At 42.3% G+C, this 22187-nt stretch overlaps 1 protein-coding gene across 1 annotated transcript; it reads right to left on the bottom strand.

Moving 5' to 3' along the window:
• Positions 1-2659: 2659 nt before the first annotated feature.
• Positions 2660-19696, bottom strand: golga7bb (golgin A7 family, member Bb). Its single transcript, XM_047604001.1, has 5 exons — positions 19533-19696; positions 13857-13982; positions 12944-13096; positions 7842-7943; positions 2660-7031 (listed from the first exon to the last, which is right to left on the bottom strand). The coding sequence occupies exons 1-5, from the start codon at positions 19542-19544 to the stop codon at positions 6948-6950; spliced, it is 477 nt and encodes a 158-aa protein (XP_047459957.1). The 5' UTR covers positions 19545-19696; the 3' UTR covers positions 2660-6947.
• Positions 19697-22187: the final 2491 nt, after the last annotated feature.

The raw sequence follows: 22187 nt of genomic DNA on the forward strand, positions 1-22187 counted from the left end.
CTGCGTTTCGAAGGCAGCAGTAGCACTGAATCTGTCTGTTTGTTGCATCACTGCAGTTAAGTGCACAAACGTTAGCTCGCGGAGATCATAAATTCGTGCAGATGTGGGTAAATGTTTGGAGGGGTTGAGTGAGCACAGCCAGAGTTTTGATGCCTCATAAGACGCTGCGGTGTTCTGCCAAAGTTAACAGATTTCAACCAGTCCTTCTCGTTTTGTTTTGCTGAGGGAACTCGAATGAACGTGCACTCGCGTGTGATTTCAGTCACAGACGAGCGTCGAGGGCAGAACTCGGGAGCGAACATCCTCACTCACCGTGTCACCGCGGGCATGACTCTGCTCTAATTCTTCTCCCGAGGACCTCCACGTTGAACGCATTAAATGCAAGCGCACAATCATAAACTCGACTCTGAAGAGTGCTCTCCGTTTTCCACGCAGCCCTGCCAGCTAAAATATTTCTGGAGCACAGAGGGAGCAGCGGGACACTCATTTTTCTGCAATTTGTAGGAATAAACATTTTAACCTATCAATACCAGAAGGTGACTTGTTTCCGTTCTGTGAGTCAGACGGAGGAGACATAGTGGAAAAGGCTCGGCAGGCGATTTCTTTTTATATCTGCTGTGAGAACAAGACATAAAAAAAAAAAGCAGGAAGGGTGTGGAGGAACACAAAGAAACTGTGTTGTGCGAGCAAAGAGCAACAAAATCCAAGACTCGGAAACTCAAAACAATACCAAATAAACCTAACAGTGAGTTAGTTTTAAAGGAAGAAAGGAAGTCTGTGTGGAAGTACCTTGTTAGTGTGAGAGTGACCTTTGCCTGCAGGTGTTGATGTGTTTCTTCGGTCTTCTGCTGTCGTTGAAAATATCAGCTCCCTCTCTCTGCTCCTCCTCTGGCTCCACTCCTGTGATTTTAACTAAGCCTCATTGTCTGCCAGAATATTATCACTAATGTTTTGGCTTAATGAGCAGGCTATGATAGATCTACCTCTTATACACATGTGCACACACACTCACACTCACACATCTATGCTACAAGCAGACTGTCATATCTGCAAAAAAAAAACAAAAAAAATTAAATGAAACAAGCTGGTTATGTATAATGTTGATATTAACAGTTAGCAATTACTAATCTGAGATCAGATCAGGTCAATCAGGAATTTAAATATAGTCCAACGTTAACCTTCAGCATTTCCTTTATATCTGTTTTGCCCTTGGATTCCTCCTGGGGGAGCCACTAACCACGTCTGCTTGCTGTCAGAGTGGGGCAGGTAACACCAGTGGTAATTACAACTGTGATATACATCCATTTATACATTACAAACAGGGAATGCAAAGAGTTTGTTTGGCTTAATGGGGCAAGTTTGCCCTAAGTAAACACAATTGCTCTGATTTTGATGGATTCTAGTTTACAAAGTGTAAATTCATTTGGAAGATCTTCCTTTGGTGGATGTTACGTCGGAGGCCTAACACCAAAAAATTGAAATTTCGTTTTGTCTTTATTGAACTGCGAACTGAATGTGATTAGTTACCTGCAAAATCCTTTAGTTGGTGGAAGACTACAGTGTTTATAGAAATGTATCAATATGTGGCACATACATGTGAGCCTAAAGCTGTAACAGGGTGCGGGCTGGTGCAGGTTTCTTTTATTATAATCATTTAATGAACAAGTCACATAACCAAATAATAAGAAAAAAGCCCTTGCATTAATGTTTTTGTGATCAGCAGATGAAATTATGAGCATATAGTCCAGAGGAGAAGTGGAGAAGTATGGTGCACAGACCCAAACAAGGCTAAAAGGACAGTAGGTGGTGTACTGTATATGTACATTTATATCTATTAACACATGTTAGTGTTTCCTGCCCCAAGTGACCAGAAAACAGACAGGAGCTGATTACCTGGCTGAGAAGTTGGAGGTGTGCGGCCTGTTGTCGGCAGCTCTTCATCTAGCAGCTCGATGTCACTGCTCCTTCTCACGCTGTTACTTTCTGCAATATTTCAAACTGCTATGAGTTAAAAACATGTCAAAGATCACCGCTGTCTCCCTTTGGAGAAACATTTTCATTGAAAGGTACTGGTACATGCTAAGCTAATTGCACCTTCTCTACATCATAATAAAAATCAGTTTACCACTGAAATGCATTAAATGTGAAGCTGCAGGAGGATAAAATGGTGATTTGCATTAGAAACACTCTTGGAACCAATTATGTCAATTTAGCATTCTGTATTCATAGCCCAGACCATTTTCCTTCAAATTTTGCTACAGACACAGTCTTAAATAATGAAAAAATATATAAATACTGTAGTACCTTCATGAGTAGGATATTTATTTAAACTAACATCTTTAAAGCAAAATAACTAGATCAAATTAGAGCAAAATTACTTTCTCTTCCAGCATAGACTGTTGTAATATTCAAGGTGATGTACGTATGTATGTAAAGTCACATATATTCAAAGACAACTGACAACCTGACGATAAAACCGTAGTTTGTGATACGAGTTTTGTTCTGTGGAGATTCTCAGAAGTTAATGAAAGAGAGAGACAGAAATCCCAAAGTCCCATAAAGTCAGAGCCGAGACACAACCTGGGATTTGGTTTCTAAACATTAATCATACCTTGTTAGATACAAGCGGCCGCCCGCAGTCACAAACACTTCCTTTGAATCGACTTCATCAGATACTTTATTCATCTCATCGAACTCTCCTCCTCGGGCTCTGAATGATAATCAGCTTCAGAAAACGTACACAAATCCATTTCGAATAATGTAAACACATGAATAAGCATCGAGATAAAATATAAATTCATCTTTCTCCGCAGCATAACTGGGGACATTTTTTGATCAGGGATTTCAGTTCTGGTCTTCTGGTACTTGCTTCGTTTATAGACACATCATGCAGCATTAAACATCAATGCGGTTTGAGTCTCCCTGAAGAAAAACAACTCAGCACTCAAACAAATTTAAAACAGCTGCTACCAAGACTTCACACATCATACTTTATACTTTTAGGAAGACATCATATTGCACTACTAATTAAGTTGTCATTTATAAAATATATAAAGTGTCTGCTCATTCCGTGTGAATGGGCTCGCCGCACCCTCAAACACAGGACAAGATAAACACATGGCATGAAAACACTGAAATGAACTATACATCAATGTTCACCCCACGTTTTATATCTCTTCTTAAAGACATGTTTTGGCAGAGAGGTTATCTTGATAAAACAAAAAAACATGATAAAGGCAAACGTCTACAGATCCGTTCACATCTTTTTACAAGAACACGTGTTTATATCTTATCATAAGCTCCACTCCCTTGGCTGTCTTCATTAGTCAAAGACGTTTGTGAAATAACAAGCTACATGAAGCATAATGTGACACACAACGCTTGTTTTTCACCTCAGTTTTAAAGGATAAGTTCAAATTGTTGAGTCAATTTTAACATCCCAATATAGTATTTCTAAAACAGGAGTCTATACCCATGCTAGGAGCTTTGTGAAGCTGTAATGTGATATGACATTACGTTACTTTGAGGTAATATCTTACCATATTTTACCATGTTCATGTAAACATTAAGTAATTGATGACGCTGTCTCACAAGGGCGCATCTTCTCATGAAAGTTAATTTGGCAAAGTGAAAATTCTGACCCAGTTAGGGCACTGGATGAGAAGTTTAGGTTATTTCCAACTCATCCCGAGAGGAGCATAAATATCTGAATCAAAATACATGGAAATCCATCCAATACTTCATGAGAAGTTTAATTGAAAAACATTGATGTCAAGCTTCTAGTAGCACTGGAAATGATAATAAATCAGAACACTCATCACAATACAGTGACTGGGAATATGAATTTTGTGCCAATCCATCATGTAGCTGTAGCGATACATAACACAAAAAAGGAAGTGGATTCATTCTTTCTGCCCATTGAACATCTGTACTGAACTTCCCATAGTTGTTGAAATATTTCCATCTGTAATATGAAGGACCAATCTCCATAAAGCTGCTAGCACGGCTACAAATGTGAACATATCCTTTAAGAAATTTGGCACATTTTACATCTGTTTCACTTTCCCCTGAGAATTATCATCATCACCTGCTCTGTCTCTGTAACAGCCACTCTCATAAGCTACATTATCAACGTGTCATCGCATCATATTACAATTGTTTCAGAAAATACCTTTGAAGCTGCAATTCCACTTGATGCTCAAATCAGACGGGACAACATTTATTCCAGGACTATACTGGACAACTGAGACGTTTTTGTAGTTAAATAAGATTCATGGCATTTCCATCCTTTACAAATGACAAACTCACCGTGGATAAACATTGACAAGCTGTACAGTTCATTTACAATCTGTTTTTGTTTTTTTTTTCTTTATACATTGTCCAATGAGCTCCATTTTTCGCTTATTGGCAGTGCTGAGTCATTTTTTTTAATCGGTCAGTCCTTCAGCGCCAGGTTGGATATCCATTCCACCGGGATGAAACATGAAGGCATCAAAAAGCACAGGAGGATGAACACAAGCACAACTGAACTCAACTGCTGTGGTGAAAAATATCTGTGTAGGTTCATCTCATTCTTCCAGGTAATAAAACGTCCCGTTGAAAGTAAAACATCCACTGGATATGGAAGTCTACAACGACCTTCCAGTGGATAGTAGTTTAAATTTAAACTCGACGCTGGTCTGTAAAAGCTGCACAAGGAAAGTTGAAAGGCAGTGGCTCTGCTGAGGGCTCTGCTCGTAGCTAACTATCCCCTTAGTTAATTAACAGATGAGAGCGACTTCAATGAAAACACAACTGAGAAATGTAAAAGACAGAAGAAGAAGAAGATCAAAAGTGTGGCAAAATCAAGAAAATATGCAGACAGTGGAACAGGGTTTGAGCTTTTTCCGGCGGTCCTTTCTAATGTTAGACGTTGTGTGGGCACGCTTTCTGGAGGCATCAACATTCTAGCTACATAATGATCGTCTTTCATCTCATCATCCTCCACAGACACGCACGCACATTAGTCAGATGCGATGCTCTATTTCCCAAAAGAGAGGACAAAATTTGGGCTCCTCGGGCTGCACTTTCTTGTACGTACTGATGATTAAATAATGTAGCTGCAGAGGCAGTTGTCTGTGAATAGGTTTCAATGTGTAACCTGAAATGGTTCAAATAAGTTAATTACTCCTTCACGAGGTCTGAACTCAGTCTAACCCTAGAGGGAGCTGCAACTGTTTTCCACTGACACTCATTCATTTATTGTGTGTAACTGCTTGTCCTCTGGAGGGTTGTGGGGAGAGGGGGGGGGGAGCATATCCCAGCTGTACAGTGGGGTGCGCATTGGACAGGTCACCAGTTGATGGCAGGGCTAACTCAGAGAGACAGACAACCACTCACACCCACGGCCGATTTACAATCACAGCTTGTCAAACCTAACAAGTTTGTCTTGGTGGACAGTGGGAGGAAGCCGGAGTATCTGGAGAGAACCCACATGCAAACCACACACAGAAAGTCCCCGAATCCTTCTTGCTGCGAGGCATCCGCGCTAACCGCCGCACCACTGTGCCACCCTCCACTGAGAATACAAGTTAATATTATTTTTAAATGTGCATCTGCACCTCTTAATTTGTTAATGTGTGCATGTCAGATGCAACAGATTCCAAATCGCTATGTTTTATTACTAATTATTATTATTTGCGTAAATAATTTGCATCTATATGACAGCAGACTGAAAAAGATTTAGGCATTAGACTGTGTGGGCTGATTCTCTTGCACAGACCTATACTCACACATGAAAACCCACTTGTCATTGAAGCCCCGAACTGCTTCATACGTGAAACAGCTGTAGAGATAAGCTCCCCCACTCTTTCAGATTCCTTTAAACTAACTATGTGTATTCCGGTCTAATGTATGACACTGATCCTGGAACTTTGACAGCTTCTTATTGATCTGCCAGCTTTTGTCTCACAATAGACCGGGATTGACGGCAAATACACCCACAACACGTTCAAAACGTCCGGAGGAAACTGGCATGGCCTTACATGAGCTTAGACCACCGAGAATAAAGTCTGGCTAGGACAACTCCAGCACATCTGCATGGGTGCAGGAAAGCATGACCACTCGCTACAGGTGTGCGTCTGTAGTACCGTGTCTCTGGTTGTATGCATTTGTATGAATGGTGTGTATGTGTGACCTACAGCTGCGCTGTGGATCATCAGCATCCACTGCTGTGAATGACAAGGATAAAGAGATCAAGGGGCTTTCTGTCATCTGTTTGAAACTGAAGCCAAATGCATGCGAGCAGAGCATAGAACCAAGCAAACCCAGCAGAAGGCCCAATTTGCAAGCATTCAAAGCAGCCTGACCTCAACCACCTTACTCAAATGCAGTCATTCAGTGGGAACGGAGAACACCGGGTCTCCAAGAGGCTGGTAGTTTTCCTCCTTTCAGATTTCAGAGCTGCTGCACAGACGTACGGCTGCGCTGCCAGCGGATCATCAGATAGATGGAGTGACCCTCCAGAAAACAATCAGCCATTGGCATCCAGTCCAATCAAAGTTTCGCCTGATGAATCTGCTGCAGCACGGAGATGGTCTGACTCATGGAAACAGGTGTGATGGAATGAGAGAAAATCCAAACCGAAAAAACAAAAGAAATGATGGTTATTTTGTTTTAGAGAGTGAAAGATATTCTCCCACAGACACTCTGATAAGACCTAGTGTATGTGTGGGTTCTGTTGTGTTACTTATTATGTTACGTGTCCAGTTTGCTTGTAAAAAACCAGCACCTCTCCTCGAGGTGGTACACTATAGGCCCCAGCAGGGAGAGTGTGAATGCTGTGGATCACCTCCTCGCCTTTTTTTCTTGTCCTAAAACCTGGTGCTCTCATGTTTCAGCATGCGGATGTTGGTGAGTGTTCCGCTGCCCCTGTGGTGGTATCCGTATGCCTGGTGCTGCTCCTCCAGTCACCGAGCGCTGCTGGCCGATGACATGCTGCTGCTGGGACTGGAGCCGTCCGAGCCTCGGTCTTCAAACACACTGATCTCTAGCTGAGGGGAAGACAAATGTCAAGGATCACAATGTCTCTGCTTACATATGAAGTGCTTTCACATGATCAGTAACTAGAGTGATCAATTATGTCAATTATAATTCTTCGAATTGGACACTGTTGGCTGTAATCTAATGGGAAACATTTCATTCACTCAAATCTCTCATTAATAAGAAATCAGACAAACAAGACACATGCTAATTTTGCTCATGTTGAAGAATTAGCTCTCTAACTAGCAGTGACCATAGTGCATATGGAAGTATGGACCATTAAGTGTTGGTAATAGTTGGCTCTGTGAAGTAGAGTCTGTTCTTTCGGTCGGTGTGGGCCAGGAGTGTTTGATGGTCCACTGGACACATTTATTCTCTCCTTCTGCTTGCTGGATCATCCCAACTGCCAAAAACTGGCATGGTGCTGGTAACCTCTGAAAACGTGGCAACCCATCTATAAAGATCAATGAGCCACCTGCAAAGCTATAAATATAAGGAAAGACATCATTTATTTTGTTATGAGAAACGGCTTGGGTGGCTTAAGAGATGCGAACACAGCATCACAAGTTTGTATACATTTCAGGCTCCTGATTGACCGCACCATGTTGGGAAACAACAGTTTGCTACTGAACAGCTGAAGCAGATGGAGTTCAAGTGCTTCGTTCAAGGGCATCGTGGTGATAATGCATGAGGAGCAGGGGGAGGTCATGCTTATTCATTTATCCAGATGCTGCCGCTGCTGCTTTCTTTGCACTTGCCACCTTCCATCCTTGTTATATATGTGGGACCATCTTTCATGTTCGCAAAAAAGTGAAGGATACGACCCTCATTCCTCTCTCTATGGGGTCTGTGAGCAGCAGACCTCTAGGAGCGTATATCTTCTCATTCTGCTCCTGGATGTAGCTTGATATCTTCTTCAGGACCTGGCATAAAACAGGGAGTGAAAGGGGATTAGGACAGGTCCGAGGTACATTTAGAGATAATCCAGATTTGATTAGAACTATTGGAGGAATGATGAAAACACATGCAGCACATGCAGTCCCATAAATAAATAAATAAATAAATAATCACCCATTCCAGCTGGGGATACATTACCTGGTTTACATTACTTGTGCCATCTGTGTTACATGTAATGACCATGTACTTAAAATAAGTTAAACGTGGGCAGAGCTACAGCAGTGGAAAATATGAAAAATGGAAGAAATGAGTTTGCAGCCACTCTGCGCATAGTTAGCATATGACAAATGATACCAACTCTCTTGAGTCATTGCCTCGTCTTTATTTTTTCCTGAGCATTATAATCCAAACTCAAAGTAATTCCATTATGCTCTAAGTACTACAGTTATTTTTTTATACATACTTCCAAGCCACTCGTGTCAAGCGAGGCTGTATGAATTGAATTACGAAAATTGATGAGTATGAGCTTTTCTCTTTTTGAGGTTTTTCCATTTGGAAGCTTCGGTTTCTAATTTGAAAGATGGCTCTTTCAGGCTAAATGTCATGCCTTGGTTAACTGCCAGGGCAATTTGGAAACACTTTAACATATGAAGTGAACAGTTTATTTAGACTGTATTGGCAGTGAAACCATTTCTCAGTTTTGCAAGTGAGCATTGCATCAACTGCACAAAAACCACAGAGCAGCAGTGGAGTGAATCTGTGCAGTTCAGACCATGCCTTGGCGTACGAATTCAAACAAGCATATCTGTATACATTCTTCCAACGCATTACAAACACACATACTGTTTGTCCTGGAGACAGAAATAAGGTCCAAGGAACCTAAGAACCATGACGAAGTCCAAGGTTGTTGCTGATAACAAAGCAGCTGCGGACTGATGGATCTGCCATGCTATACGGACGGCTATTAGCAAAAGTGGCTTCATTAGAAAAGCTTATTCATCCTCAGCTATGCCTCTATGGATACTGACAAAGTTTATGTGCCGTAACACTCCCAAACTCTGTCTAATCATGTCAGTCAGCTAAACCACACTCGACTGGGCCTCACATACACAGTGAGGGTGGCCGCTGCTCATAAAAAGAAGGCGCAATCTTTAGAACAGCGAACCCCGGCCCGCAGAAGCCAAAGGTCTGGTGAGTTGCCATTATACGTGAAATAAAAATGCATGATAAAATGTTGATGCTGCTGCTGAGCTACTTCAGAAGGATTCCCTCAACCCATCGCTGTCACTTCTCACTGACTCATGAGTGAAAGTCAGTTTATTTTGGACCATTTGTAAGTCTCACTATGGTATAATGACAATTACAACTCACAATGATACTTCAAATGCCACAGAGCTTAATTTAAAAGAATGGGGTATATAAAAGAAAGGTATATAATCTCATATTTTAAAAACTCTTTCTATCTGTCTCTGTCTTTGCTGTCACTTGTCTCTGTAAGACTTGAATGTGGTTGTAGAGATGGTGCTGACGGATGTCTCTGTGGAACAGCGGTCTCTTAGGACATCTTGCTGATGGGTACACTGTTTAATAATTAGCCTTTCTTGTTGTTAATGATAGCGATGCAGAGGTATGCCATTTGTTTTTGCCTCAGGGTTCTCCTTTCCTGCTGCGTGCCACTTAACGCAGGGTTGTAACTGGTCCAAAACTTGGTCCACACATTGGCTTTACATTTAAAACTCAAACCGGCAAAAGCATTTTTTGCCGGTTTGATACTCAGGCTTTGTGAAACCCAGGCCAAAATTATTATTATTATTATTATTATTATTACTACCAATAATAATTACTATATAGCACTACTACTACTAATCGTAGTAGCAGCAAAAACAGCATCTTCACAGTTATTGGTGCAATGAGGGAAAACAAAAAACCTGGGATGTTTTAGCCGTTGGGTAAAAATGATTGAGGGTAAAAATGATTGAGGGAACATCTCTGTGTCTATTCTAAAGCAGTTTATCCATCTTATCTACAGCTTACAGTTACATAAAACAGATTGTACCTGGAAGTTTGACAAACCATCAGGTTCCTTTTAAACAGTGTCAATCCGGGTGTCACAGGACGCTTCATTGCGGTGTGACATATTCATGTATGTCCCCTAATTGATTTATTGAAGATGACAGATTCACATCCTCTTTTGCAAGTTAACTAAAGGTCACTGCAGCACTCAGCCTTGAGAGATTAAAACAACAGAGACTGAGCAACACACTGAGCCGCGTTCCTCTGCGATGTCAAAGGCTTGTTACAGCTGCAGACACAGCTGCTCATATAGTGACCCTTGCTAGTGGAGACTAAACATCAGAAGAATACGTTCTGTCTCCCATTGGAAAAGGAAACTTTTGCAATGCGATGTCTGGAAAACATTAAGAAACATTAAGACATTTCTCAGTGAAAAGCAACTCAACTGAAACCATCAAAAGGCAGCGGTTTGCTTCTTTGAATCAGATCTGTGCGAAATAACATCAAGCATAAAGTAATCAATATTTGATTTGGAACAATGGCATTATATCCACACATTTCTTAACGCAATACGTTAAAGAAGTCGATCAAAGGGAGTTTAACATCCCAGTGAGCGGGCAGAGGAACACAGAGCAAGAACCCTGACTAATCGGTTTACTGTGGTCCAGGGAAAAGGCCAATCCCTTCGCTCGCTAGCGAGCTCTCGGGGCAGCTCAATCCTCTTCAGCGTAACAATGTGACAGTCAAGTATCCAAGCTGAGCCTCTATCGCACTGGCATGTAAGTGACAGCTCTTGTGTGAAAATCTTTGTGAAGGTGACGATATACACACAACGCCTATGTAATCAAGCACAATATAAAGACTTTACATGTGTGTCCATGGGAATCCTATACTCTACATACGGTGAGATACGGAGGGCACGGGAGAAAAATGATATGAATACTTGTGTACACATGTTGTGTTCTGACTTGCGGGGCAGCAATCAATGCCCTTTGATGGTGTGAAATGTAAGCATCGAGGGGCTCCCGGTGCTCCACTGAATCGGCACGCTGCGCCACAGTCATTGTGGTCTGTCACACACAGCATCGACTTGGGTGGGAGCATTTTATCGTCGTCAATCATAACGTTATTCAGCCAAAATGATTAAGTTAAACAAGTAAATAAACAACACTCCCGCGGAGCCGATAGCATCTCAGCATGTCAATGGAGCGGCACCCAGCTGAGAGGGAGATGAAAGGAGCCTCAGACCGGGCCATTTCTGCATGGGTTCAACACGACAATGAGTTATGTTGTGCTTCGTGGTCATGCTCCCAGGACTCCTGCGCGGCTTCGATAAAGAAATGTTTAGAAGACGCAACAAGAGAGATGAATGTGACGGATGACGAAGATCAGAAGGGAGAAGCTTGCCGGGACTTCCCCCCCCACTCCAGTTTCACAAAATCACAAGAGGATTAATCAAGATGGGCCGGTGTATGTGATTGTGTTATGTATGCGTGTGTTCCTGTTCCATCTCAGTGACAAAACAACGCAGCCACGCACTGGTTTTAACCACCTGCCCCAAGATGGACATCTTGGCTGCGCTGGAAGGTAAATGCTGTATTATAGTTGGCGTGCCATGCCTTACCCACCGGCACACAGGTGTGCGCTTCAGAGCAGGTTTTTAAAATGTAGAGGACGGACAGCTGAGGAGAACATTGTGCTGGAGAGAATCAGATCATATCTCCTGTTTTTCTGGCGCTGCTTCCTACTGTCGGTGAGTCTAAATAATGGGCTGTTCTGATCTTAAGAGACCCACGGCGCATTGTACCAGAGCAGGCTTCCATAAGAATGGACAAATAAGGCAGCGAATGAGCCGCATTCGCTGCCTTATTTGATCCGCATCCATTCAATAGTGTTCAAATATACAAATTTTAATATTATAGCTCTATAATATTTTAATATTCATTATGTCAAGCTCGGCGACTACGTGTTTAGCGCGGTCACCTCCTGTTTCGGTGGTCCTGGTTCAGAGCTTGCTCTCTGATTACTGTTTCGGGGATTGTATGTTCTCCCTGGTGTCTTTGTGGGTTTCTTCCAGGTGCCTCGGTCTCCCACACAGTCCAAAGGAAAGATCGGCGAACTGCCTGTGGCTGCGAATGCTTGTTTTTCCACATACATATGCATTAAACGTGTGAAAGACTAGCAGGGTTATTTCTACCGCTCCACCAGGTGCAGCAGGATACACTATATTTCCCGCTGCATCCTAGGATACGGTGTTGAGAGGACTGTGAATGAATATTTATTTAATTATTTGTTGAATTTACAGCAAATGTCTTAGCAGAGAGGTGGGTGCAGAGACATGAAAATTGTGAAATGACAAAGTTGAAAATACATTTTATTCGGTTTAATGGGCACTTGAAGCTTCATCAGGTTTCCTCTGTAATCTACAATAAGTCAAAGTGTAAAAAGTTATAAAAGACTTTATTATTAAACTATGAGACTGTGACCTCTACAATACTGAGGTACAAGTAAAACGTAAAGCTTAACCTGCTCTATGGAACTGTAAGTTACAAAGGATTCAGACACTTAGAAAAATACTTCACCATCTATTCATGGTTTTTAGTTTTCATTTTCAACTCAATTTTATTTGTATAGCGCCAATAACAATACAAATTGTCTCCAGACCTTTTACAAAACCCCGAAACCCACAGAGCACACATGAAAGTGACGGTGGGAAGGAAAAAGTCCCATTTAAAAGGAAGAAACCTTGAGCACAACCCAGCTCATATGGAGGGACCCATTTGCCAAAGGCCGGGTAGAGACAGAGAAAGTCCCGGCCTATGTCCAGGTTTAAAATGCCCATTTTCTAACATCCTGCAACTCACTAAATAATTAATATTTAGTACTATCAGAGCTGGAGATGCTGTTCCCTAAGCTGGACACTAACTGACTTTCTCATTTAACTCTCAAAATGTTCAGCTCAGTGAATAGTGATTTTTGTGTACTAGACTTTAGGTGACTGCAGATTTATTACCTTCTCATAGCGTGTCTCCATGCAGAGGAAGATGATGTAAGCTGTTGCACAAGCCAGACATCCTTCCAGGTATGACTGACCTCCGATTTTTTCCGCCTCCACATAATAAGAGTTCAGTGTCTTCACCGTCTCCTCGAGCAAAGTTCGCTCAATCTACTTAGAAAAACAAACAAACATCCAGGTAGAGATATGGAGGCATGCGCTCACAGGACCGCACACGTTAAAAAAATGCTTCGGCATAACTGCGGGGACAAACCGCGGAGCTGTGAAACGACCTGCCAAACATACCAACTGCTTTCTGCGACGTTCAAAATGCTCCTGTTTTGTCTAGCAGTTTTGAAATTCACCTCACTTGCAGAATATGGAAAATAAAGTGGAGGCTGAGATGAAAAATGACTTGACAGTAGTGGGTAGTGGTTGGACCGGGAACGGTAACAGTGACCTTATGCAGATTAAAAAAGTTTTTCTAACGGCCCCTTTACAATGACTCCCGCTGTTTCTCTCTGTGCATGTTTTCCTTTTTGTTGTCAGTCTGCTTTAGATGGTAATTACAAGACAAACCATTAGCAGGTGCTAAAACTGCAAAGTAAATGAGCACATTTACACAACACTGACACAGTGCTCAGCGTGAAAATAAAGGCACTAAGCCTCATTCTTCTTGTGCTTTACATTTCCTCTGAGCACACAGTGACAATATACAACTCCAACACTTACAGGCAGAGTTAAAAATGTAGAACATCGTTTTTCCACATGCGTTTGGTCATCTAGGAAACACCCTTGTAGTGACCTCATTAAGCTTTATTCAGCCATCAGTCTTTCTTAGTGGCGAGAGTTGTTTCAGGTGTAACGTTTTGCCAACATATTACATTTGCCTGGATGTGCACTGTGTATGCGAGCGTGGGTTTGTGCTCACCCTGTTGTCAAGCTCCGAAGGGAACTTGTTCTGGAATCGGCACACGGTTCCGTCGCTGTAGTCTCTCTGTACGAACACCTTCGTCACCAGCGACGCACTGTGCCGCAGCTCCTGAAGGTTGTGGAACTAAGAAGGTAGGCAAAACAAAACTCGGTCAATTTGTGGTGCCAAATACTGAGCATTTTTATCCATGTGGGTACAAGAGCTGTGAGCTGTGGCTGCGCATCAGACACAGGAAATACATTTCTTTTTTAACATTTCTAACTTAACGTCAGACTTGCCCCATTATCAAAACCATGTAAACATAAATTGACACAGAAAATCTCAAAACTTTGTGACTGCGGGAATGTTGCAAGAACCCTATCACCATCAGAGGAAACATATCTTTTTGTTTGTCTGCACCGTACGATGAACAGTCGAACAGTCAGAGCGTTATAAGCACAGAGTATAGTGATAGTTTCCAGAATAAATCAATGTTGACTGGCTCAACACATGATTGCAACCCTGGAAACTGCTATTTAATAAAAAGTGTAGCCAATTGTAAAACATCAGCTGTGCAAACAACAGCTCATACTGAATAAAAATCAGAAAATAGACAAACTGAAGAACAGGGAAGTCCATATGAACTGAGGCTAAAGTCGCAGTAGTAAGTGCCACCCAACAACTACATCACTTCAGCCTGGAGCCACTGTAATAATGTAGCTCTCATGGTTGCTTCGCAGCGAGTAGTTAAACGCAGGAACTCTTTGATCTGAAAGCGCCTAATATCAAGGCCCATCAAACAGTATGTTTTATTTAGCTTTTCCTCACAGGTTAAGGTTGTATTTTTTTTTTTCTGATAACACAAGTGCAACTTGGTTACGCTGCGAGAGAATGGCTAAGATGTTCGTACAGCAGTGGAGGCTCACAGCAGTGAGCGCGCTCACTGCATTCCCTCAGCATCCACTTGCTGTAATAACAGTCTGAAAGACTCCTCCTTTTTTCAGCACTTTAGTGGTGAGCGGTATGTTTTACACCCAAACAGTCATTCCCCTTAGAAGCACACGGCAGCGAGCAAGTGGGCCAGTGTAAACCTGTCCCCCGCTGATCTAAATTGCTCCTCTCAGGAGGATGGCAATTAGAGACGGAGTAAGAGTGTGGAAGGAGGGAGGGAGGAAGAAAAAAAGGGGTTAGAAAACAAAGAGGGAAATATGAGGCTGTGTTCATTTTGGGGCTTAAATCATGTAATAAAAACATAATATTGTAAAAGTTATGTTGTTCCCCATTGTGTGTCATAGCCAACGATTAACTAAGGAGAGTAGTGTTTTTACTATTGAAAGGTAGGTTATTTAAATACGTGATCCTGAGAGAGTCATTTCCATGTAGTACAGTGCCAGCCTTTCATCTCTAAATAGGGTGTATCGCTCACAACCAGGAATAGCAACCAAGCTGCTATTTTTGTCTACTAACAGCCACAATCATCTCGCAGCCAGAGCTTTTAATATCTTTCATATTGCTTGCTCTGTGTCTCTAAGACAACACCCCACCCCCCCACTCCTCCCCATGCCATTTTCAGGCCATCGCGACGAACAACAAGTCATTCTATTCATAGAAGCAGATATCAACACGAGTTCGAGCATCATTTATCCAAGTTAGGATCAGCTGAGAGTGAGGTTTGCTGAGATCACACAGGTTCATTGTGTGAGACCGTCACAATGTGTGCATGTGAAAACTATATGTAGCACGGGGGGAATCGCTCTTATTAAAAGTGCGAGTCGTGCATTTGCATTTTTAGTAGAGTGGCTTCAACATGTTTTCTTTCAGGAGATAAAAAGTCCCAGTGTGATTCAAAGTAAGTTTTATTTTTATATGAAAACCTACAACTTACAGTGAATCCATTCACGAGTTCACAAAAGGTAAAGGCAAGTTAAAACAAACGGAGAATAGAGAGCACTGGAAGGAAGAAAATATGATACATCGATGTAACCCAGGAAAGAGAAAGGGAAATTAATAATATTTGACAGAGGAAAGGAAAATCAGAAATATGTAAATGAAGAAAGGGGAAAGGAAACAGAGGAAGGAATGTGACGTAAAAAATAATAAAGAAGTCTTACACTCTGCTTTCCTCTGAATGACAGACACCGCCTGAGACCTAAACACTGGCTGAAAATACCGAAGCTGATGCCAGTGTTTGAGCTGACAGGGGTTCTGGGAGTAGTCCAGTCCAGAGTCATCTGATTGAACCTTGCCAGATCGCCTCGCGCTGTCACATGCACTCTGCTCAGGCCGGTGGGACGTCACATGTGTTTTGGCCAGTTGTTGACCAACTGACCTCTGTCTTACATTTCTGTACTCCTGCAGTTTGCAGCTGAGCTAAGTGGACAGGAATCGGCGCTCTCTCATTTATCCAGTCAATCTCAAGATAGCTCACTCGCTACACCCCTTATTTCCATGAACTTGCAAAAATGCTTTTCCAGAGTTTAAAGCTGTTCGGCGTGACAGGGATGTCACCTGGTAAATTGAAAAACTTTGAATGTAACAACAGGTTTTTTTTTTTTTTTTCAAACCAGTAATCACTGGAAAGCAAGAGTGAGCCGACATTACGCTCATTCTTAGCATACAGATGGATTATCTATGTGTCTCTGGATAAACTCTGCACCCCATTCTCTTTTTAAAACGTGTATTTGCTTTAATACTAGTGTACCATTTTTTTTGCAATCCAACTAAATGACTCGGCTGTAGCTGTGTCTGCAGCATTGACCAGTCCCTCCATTACACACTTGTTCTCTACTTTGGGGCACCACTGTGTTAGAGTCCATCATCCATTAAGGAAAATATAACAACAAATACCATATTCTACTTTCTACAAATAGATTCCTGTAAATCCCACACACTGATCCTTTAAGGCTCCTTTGGTCTGTGTGACAACAATCGTCATGAACAGTGTGACTGTCTGTCTTTTCATACAGTCGCGCTGTACAAGATGAGACGACAACAATTATTCATTCAGAGGAGGTGCAGTTAAAGGTCGTGTCTCCGGGTTTCCACAATGCCCAAACTTGCACAGTGCAAAGAGGCACTTACATTAAGGAAATCACACTTACAAACACACACTCTGACACAATCGTAAACTCTCAAACACAGAGCTTGTAAATGTTACATTCCTAGGGCTGGTTTCATTTGGCTGATAACTCTTCAGCATCTCCTTCCTGAAACCTTATCCTATATACAATTACCTACTGAAGTCCTGGCGTTACTGTTGCTGCCAGAGTTTGCTCTGTCCATTTATGTCTTGGAGATAAATGTTTACTCTCCTGTGTGGGAGATCAGGGTTCAGATGTGGTCTATTCCTGCGTCTAAATATAGTACACAGGCAGACAGCAACGTTATGGTGACATAGTGATCACACAGGACTCTTTTAAGAAGCTCTGCGTCGTGCTGCACTGCCTGACTCCTCCCTCTGCCTTCACCCACACATTTATTACTTTCAGCTTACTGGATATTTGTTTGCGTACTGATTAAACAGACAAACAAAGGGAAAGTAAATTAAAAGAGGAAGAATTATCACAAGGTAACAGGCTCATACAATCATCCTGCAGCAAGGAAGCAAAACACATTGTGCATTTGTCACCCAAGAAGAAGATTGTTGCCACATTCTCTTTGTCATTTCTTTCTTATTCCAGCGCACTGTTATCGTGCCGCTCTTCATTTCCTCTGATCTGTGAGTCTGTGTGAGTCTCATTACCGTGACATGTTTCCCAGTTAAGTCACTCCAACTCCAGGAACACACAGCGACAACATGGGCGAGCGCTGCCAGTGGGCAGGAAATCGCAAATGCCACACAGACACAACTGCCGCACGCACGGTTAACGCGCTCAAGAGTTTTATCCTCGGCTCTCAGGGCTCTTTCAGCATTTCTCTTACTCCCCACCCTCTCATTTCATCCCTCCATAATATAACTGGTCGCCGGCCAATTGTTCGTGTTTACTGCCGAGCCGGGTTAGCCAAAGGTCAATAAATCAATTCTGTTTATACAGTGCTGACAAAACAGTCACATACTCATGACATCAAGGTGGAAGATCAACGAAAGTGGGACCAACGCTGGAGGAGGCATTGTTTCGGTGTTGAGTTGAACCCGTGCCAGCCGCTGAAATGATAACTATGCTTTGACACATTATTCCTCAACAGTGGAATACTCAAGCCCACAGACTGAGAAGGAGAAGAACTGGCAGTGGTGGAGTTAATGGATGCAGAGAGTGCCCATGCAGCACAAACCGGCTGATTATTGCTCGGTCACGTCAGCAAATGAATTTGCCTGCTGACCACGCATACAGTGAAGATCACGGAATCAGTTATGATACAATATGAGAAAGGGAAACAGAGGAAGGTAACGCTAAAAGAATTAATAGGAGGCAAACTGCGGCGCTCCGCTCAAGCTCCAATCACTGATAGTTACAAACTGCAGCAGCCTGTTCACATTAAGTATGCCATGGATAATTGATGGGCCTTGGACATAAAATCTGTCCCGGATCCACACACTATGAGCCTGTGTGCACGCAGTGTTTGTGCACATGCTCGTGTGTGTGTGTGTGTGCGTGCATATGTGTGTAATTGATGGGGCTTGGACAGGGATACTGGCAGACCACCAGAGGAATTCAGGGGCGTCCTGCCAGCGTCTCAGGAGAAGAAAGAAAACCGTGAATCCTTTCGCAGCCTCCTGCCTCCTGCACCTTTACCTGCAGCATCATTATCTCCCCCACAAATTGGAAGCTCTCAGGTGTATCTGCCACCTAAACGCGCTCGCGTAAACTCACATGCCGGCAAACAACTGCATGCAAGAGCTGTTCCAAAACAAAGAAATATTGCCTGGTAATCATCATTAAGATATACATATCTATATATGTCTTCAGCAGTATGGTGACATCGCCAAGGACGCATGAGGGGGAGAGAGGAAGACGTGCTGCTGCCCTGAGAGCTACCAGGCATTACTGAAGATAAAAATAGAGCAGAAAGCGCTGCTGAAGCCGTTCGAAGTAACTAGTTGCACCACGGTATGTTTCATGGGTTCACTGCATCTTCTTCTCCGTGCTGCTAACGACATTTACATGAGATGATTATACGACAAAAGAGAGCTGGGAATGAGTTGGCTCAACGATAATGTGAATATAAAAAAAAATAACTGTCAGGTTAATTTAAATACATAACAGAAGTAAAGACAGAGACAGACTGTCCCTGTCCATGGTGCTGACTGGTCCATCATCATCATCATCATCATCACTCTCATCATCAGTCTCCTCAGCTTTGAGCCTGTTGGATATTATCTACCTTAATCACACCGCTCTCTGACTGAGAAAACCACACGTGAGGTAAAAAGAGAGAAAAAATATATATAAATAAAGTTATTCACGACAGGATATGTGTTTGGAATTGAAATTGGAGCTTCTGAAAGAAAAAAAAAATGTTGTTGCGTCAAGATAACATCGGCACACGACTTCAAACATCCTCAACATCCAGTCTGTTGAAAAACCGATCCTCGATAAGAGACACACATAGGAGCAACGAGAAGAAGCAACACATTCAGTTCACAACACCGCCTTTATTTTTTTTTCTTCCCATCTTTGAATAATAGCGAAGGCAGGTGATGTTCTTCGGGTTTTGTTCATAACACACCGAAAGAAAAGGCGGCGGGTTTCTTACCTCTGTCGCCATGTTGCAGCAGGACGGTGCAGGACGTGTCCCGGGTTGAAAACGACGACCGTTTGCTCGCGCTCCGTGGGACCACGCGACCACAGAGCCTGGCACGCACGCAGGCAGGCAAATTGGGCGCGGGAGCGCAGGTGCACGCGTGAGTGCGTGACCGCGCGCGCGCGCCTCGGGACGTTACCGCGGCATGAGGTTGCCGGTGGTGGAGGTTATACAGTACATTAGTGCACACACCGAGAATAATCTGCTCTCAGTCCTCAAGGTCAGCCTTCACTTAGGTTTTTTAGGTTTAGTGCTTCTTGCTCTGCCGTCATTAATAATTTAATTGGTAATCAATAATTCAGATAAAGTGCCTGGGTTTACGTTTCCATTTGTGACCACTCCACTCCAAACACAACAAACATGACCATTCGGGAAAGCTAAGTGAAAGCCTAAAACTGAAATAAAATACTAACTTTGAAAATCCTGCACTTACTACTGTGTCTATGATATTGAGATTCCAAATTAAAACTTAACATAACTGAAGACCTGCTATTATCATACTGGTTATACTGAGTCCCTGGGGAGATATTAAGGTGGATTTTATTTTAAAGCCGAATACCATGTCAGGAAGCCTGTCTTCCTATTTATGCATCGCTGCATACTGAGTTTTTTTTTTTTCCACTGTGGATAACACTGCTTTCCTTTCTGGCACTTCCTAGTGCAAAATGGTAATGCTCCCCTCTACTCACGCCATACCCCATATGCTTAATGAACCATTAGAATATCCTCATATGAAACATTTGTCAGAGCCCACTTGGACGTACTAGTCGGACACATTTTCCTTTCAAGAAAAGCAACTTTTTCATCTTAAGGTTTTACTTGGTTTGAATTTTTTAGGGAATTAACTTAAAATTCAAAAGGTGGCTAAATTGTGGCAGCCACATGAAAGCTCACGTTCTCCTGCTCCCAAGACTCCCAAGGAGATGAAAATGTCGGTAGAAAAAAAAAAAGTGAAATCACTGCGATTGATGCTATTTTTGGAGTAAGATTCCTGTTTTCCTATGCTTGTTTGAGACCGTGAGTCACTTTTTCTACAATGCATATTCCCCGAAGTGAGCTTACATCGCGTTCCTGGCAAAGTCTCAGATCACACACAGGCATGAAAAAACACACATAAATATATTTACAAAGACACAAAGGCTTCCAACTCTTCTGAATGGTAACAGAATCCAAAAATAAGACCGACGAGCTCTAACAAAATGAGAATTATGCAGAGCCGACAGTATTTGCCAGGATCCTGCAGCTTGCTCCAGATTGTTTGAAAAGATGTGTATCTAATCACACACTGGCACAGATTCCTCTGGGTCGCGTGTATTTATATTCGCATGTTTTTGTATGCATGTACATTTGTGTCCGTCTTCCTCGTTCTCCAGTGTGTGTCTCCTGCTCCATGTGTCCTGCCACCCATGTACACGCATAAACACACTCTCCACATCATAATTCTAAAATGACACAACCTATTATTCAGTTGACGCTTAATCTAAATGTTTTTATAAGTGCACGGAAAGTGAAGAGCCTGCAGCAGGCAGTGTAATTGATGGATGTTTAACGGTCACTTGGCTTTGCGTTCCCAAGATTTGTTACCACAGCAGTGCAAAAACTCAACAGAAAACAACCAAATCTGTTTTTCTTTTCATTCCAACTCATACAAGGATTTTTTTTTTTTTTCATCTGATGTTCTTAGCAGAACAAGATTTCAGTCAGTATCTTCGAAATACATGACGAATGAATGTCATAATATTTAGCCTGATTACATGAGCATCAATGTAGGGTTACATTCAGGCACAAAAATGACTTGCCGCTTGTTGTCGTAGTTAAAAGAACATGTTCTTAGCTTGGCAAAGAAGCCACTATTGACTTTTGCCTAAAAACTTGTAATAAACAGTTGTTTGTTTCATTGACATCCCAAGATTTACCAACCCATCCGTTCAGTCATTACGCTGCTTACACCTTTGCTGAGGACGTACACATTCGCCAGTTATACCTGGAGTTAAGATTAGGACATTAACATACTGTGATCATCATATGCAAATGAACGTGTTCGAGTCATACAGCTGCTGCTGTTTTTTGTGATTCAAAATGACTGGTTCTGTCAATGGAGTCTGGTAACTTTGAAGAAAGTTCAGAAAGCAGCAGAGACCTGAAGCAGCTGAGGCCAGAGGAAGATAAGAAAGCAATCATTAAATTTAACGGGATACAGTCATCAACAGATAAAAAGTCATCCAGGTCATTAGGATTTTTGCTCAGAGGATCGTAAATTCACCCAATCAATGCGTTTGCATTGAAGCAAAACAAAAGAGTTGAACGTCACCATGCCCAATGCTGCACTGCAACCATGGATAAGAAGGAAGCAGGGTTCTGTTATGACAAAGGATCAGACGGAGTCAGTGATGGGGTTGCCTCACACATCTGCGCTGGCGTTTGTGTATTTAGATTTAGTTTGGACATAGGCACACAATTATCCCTGGTTATATGTTGACAGAGATGGGAAAGGTCCTGGATCTTGGGTTTGCAGCGAATGTAAGCAGACTGACGAAAATTGCTGGGTTGTTACATTCAAACTTCCTTCATGGCTGAACATATGCATTCCTATTCATATTGAGAAAG

This window comes from Mugil cephalus, chromosome 13 (genome assembly GCF_022458985.1).
Source record: "Mugil cephalus isolate CIBA_MC_2020 chromosome 13, CIBA_Mcephalus_1.1, whole genome shotgun sequence".
NCBI lineage: Eukaryota > Metazoa > Chordata > Actinopteri > Mugiliformes > Mugilidae > Mugil > Mugil cephalus.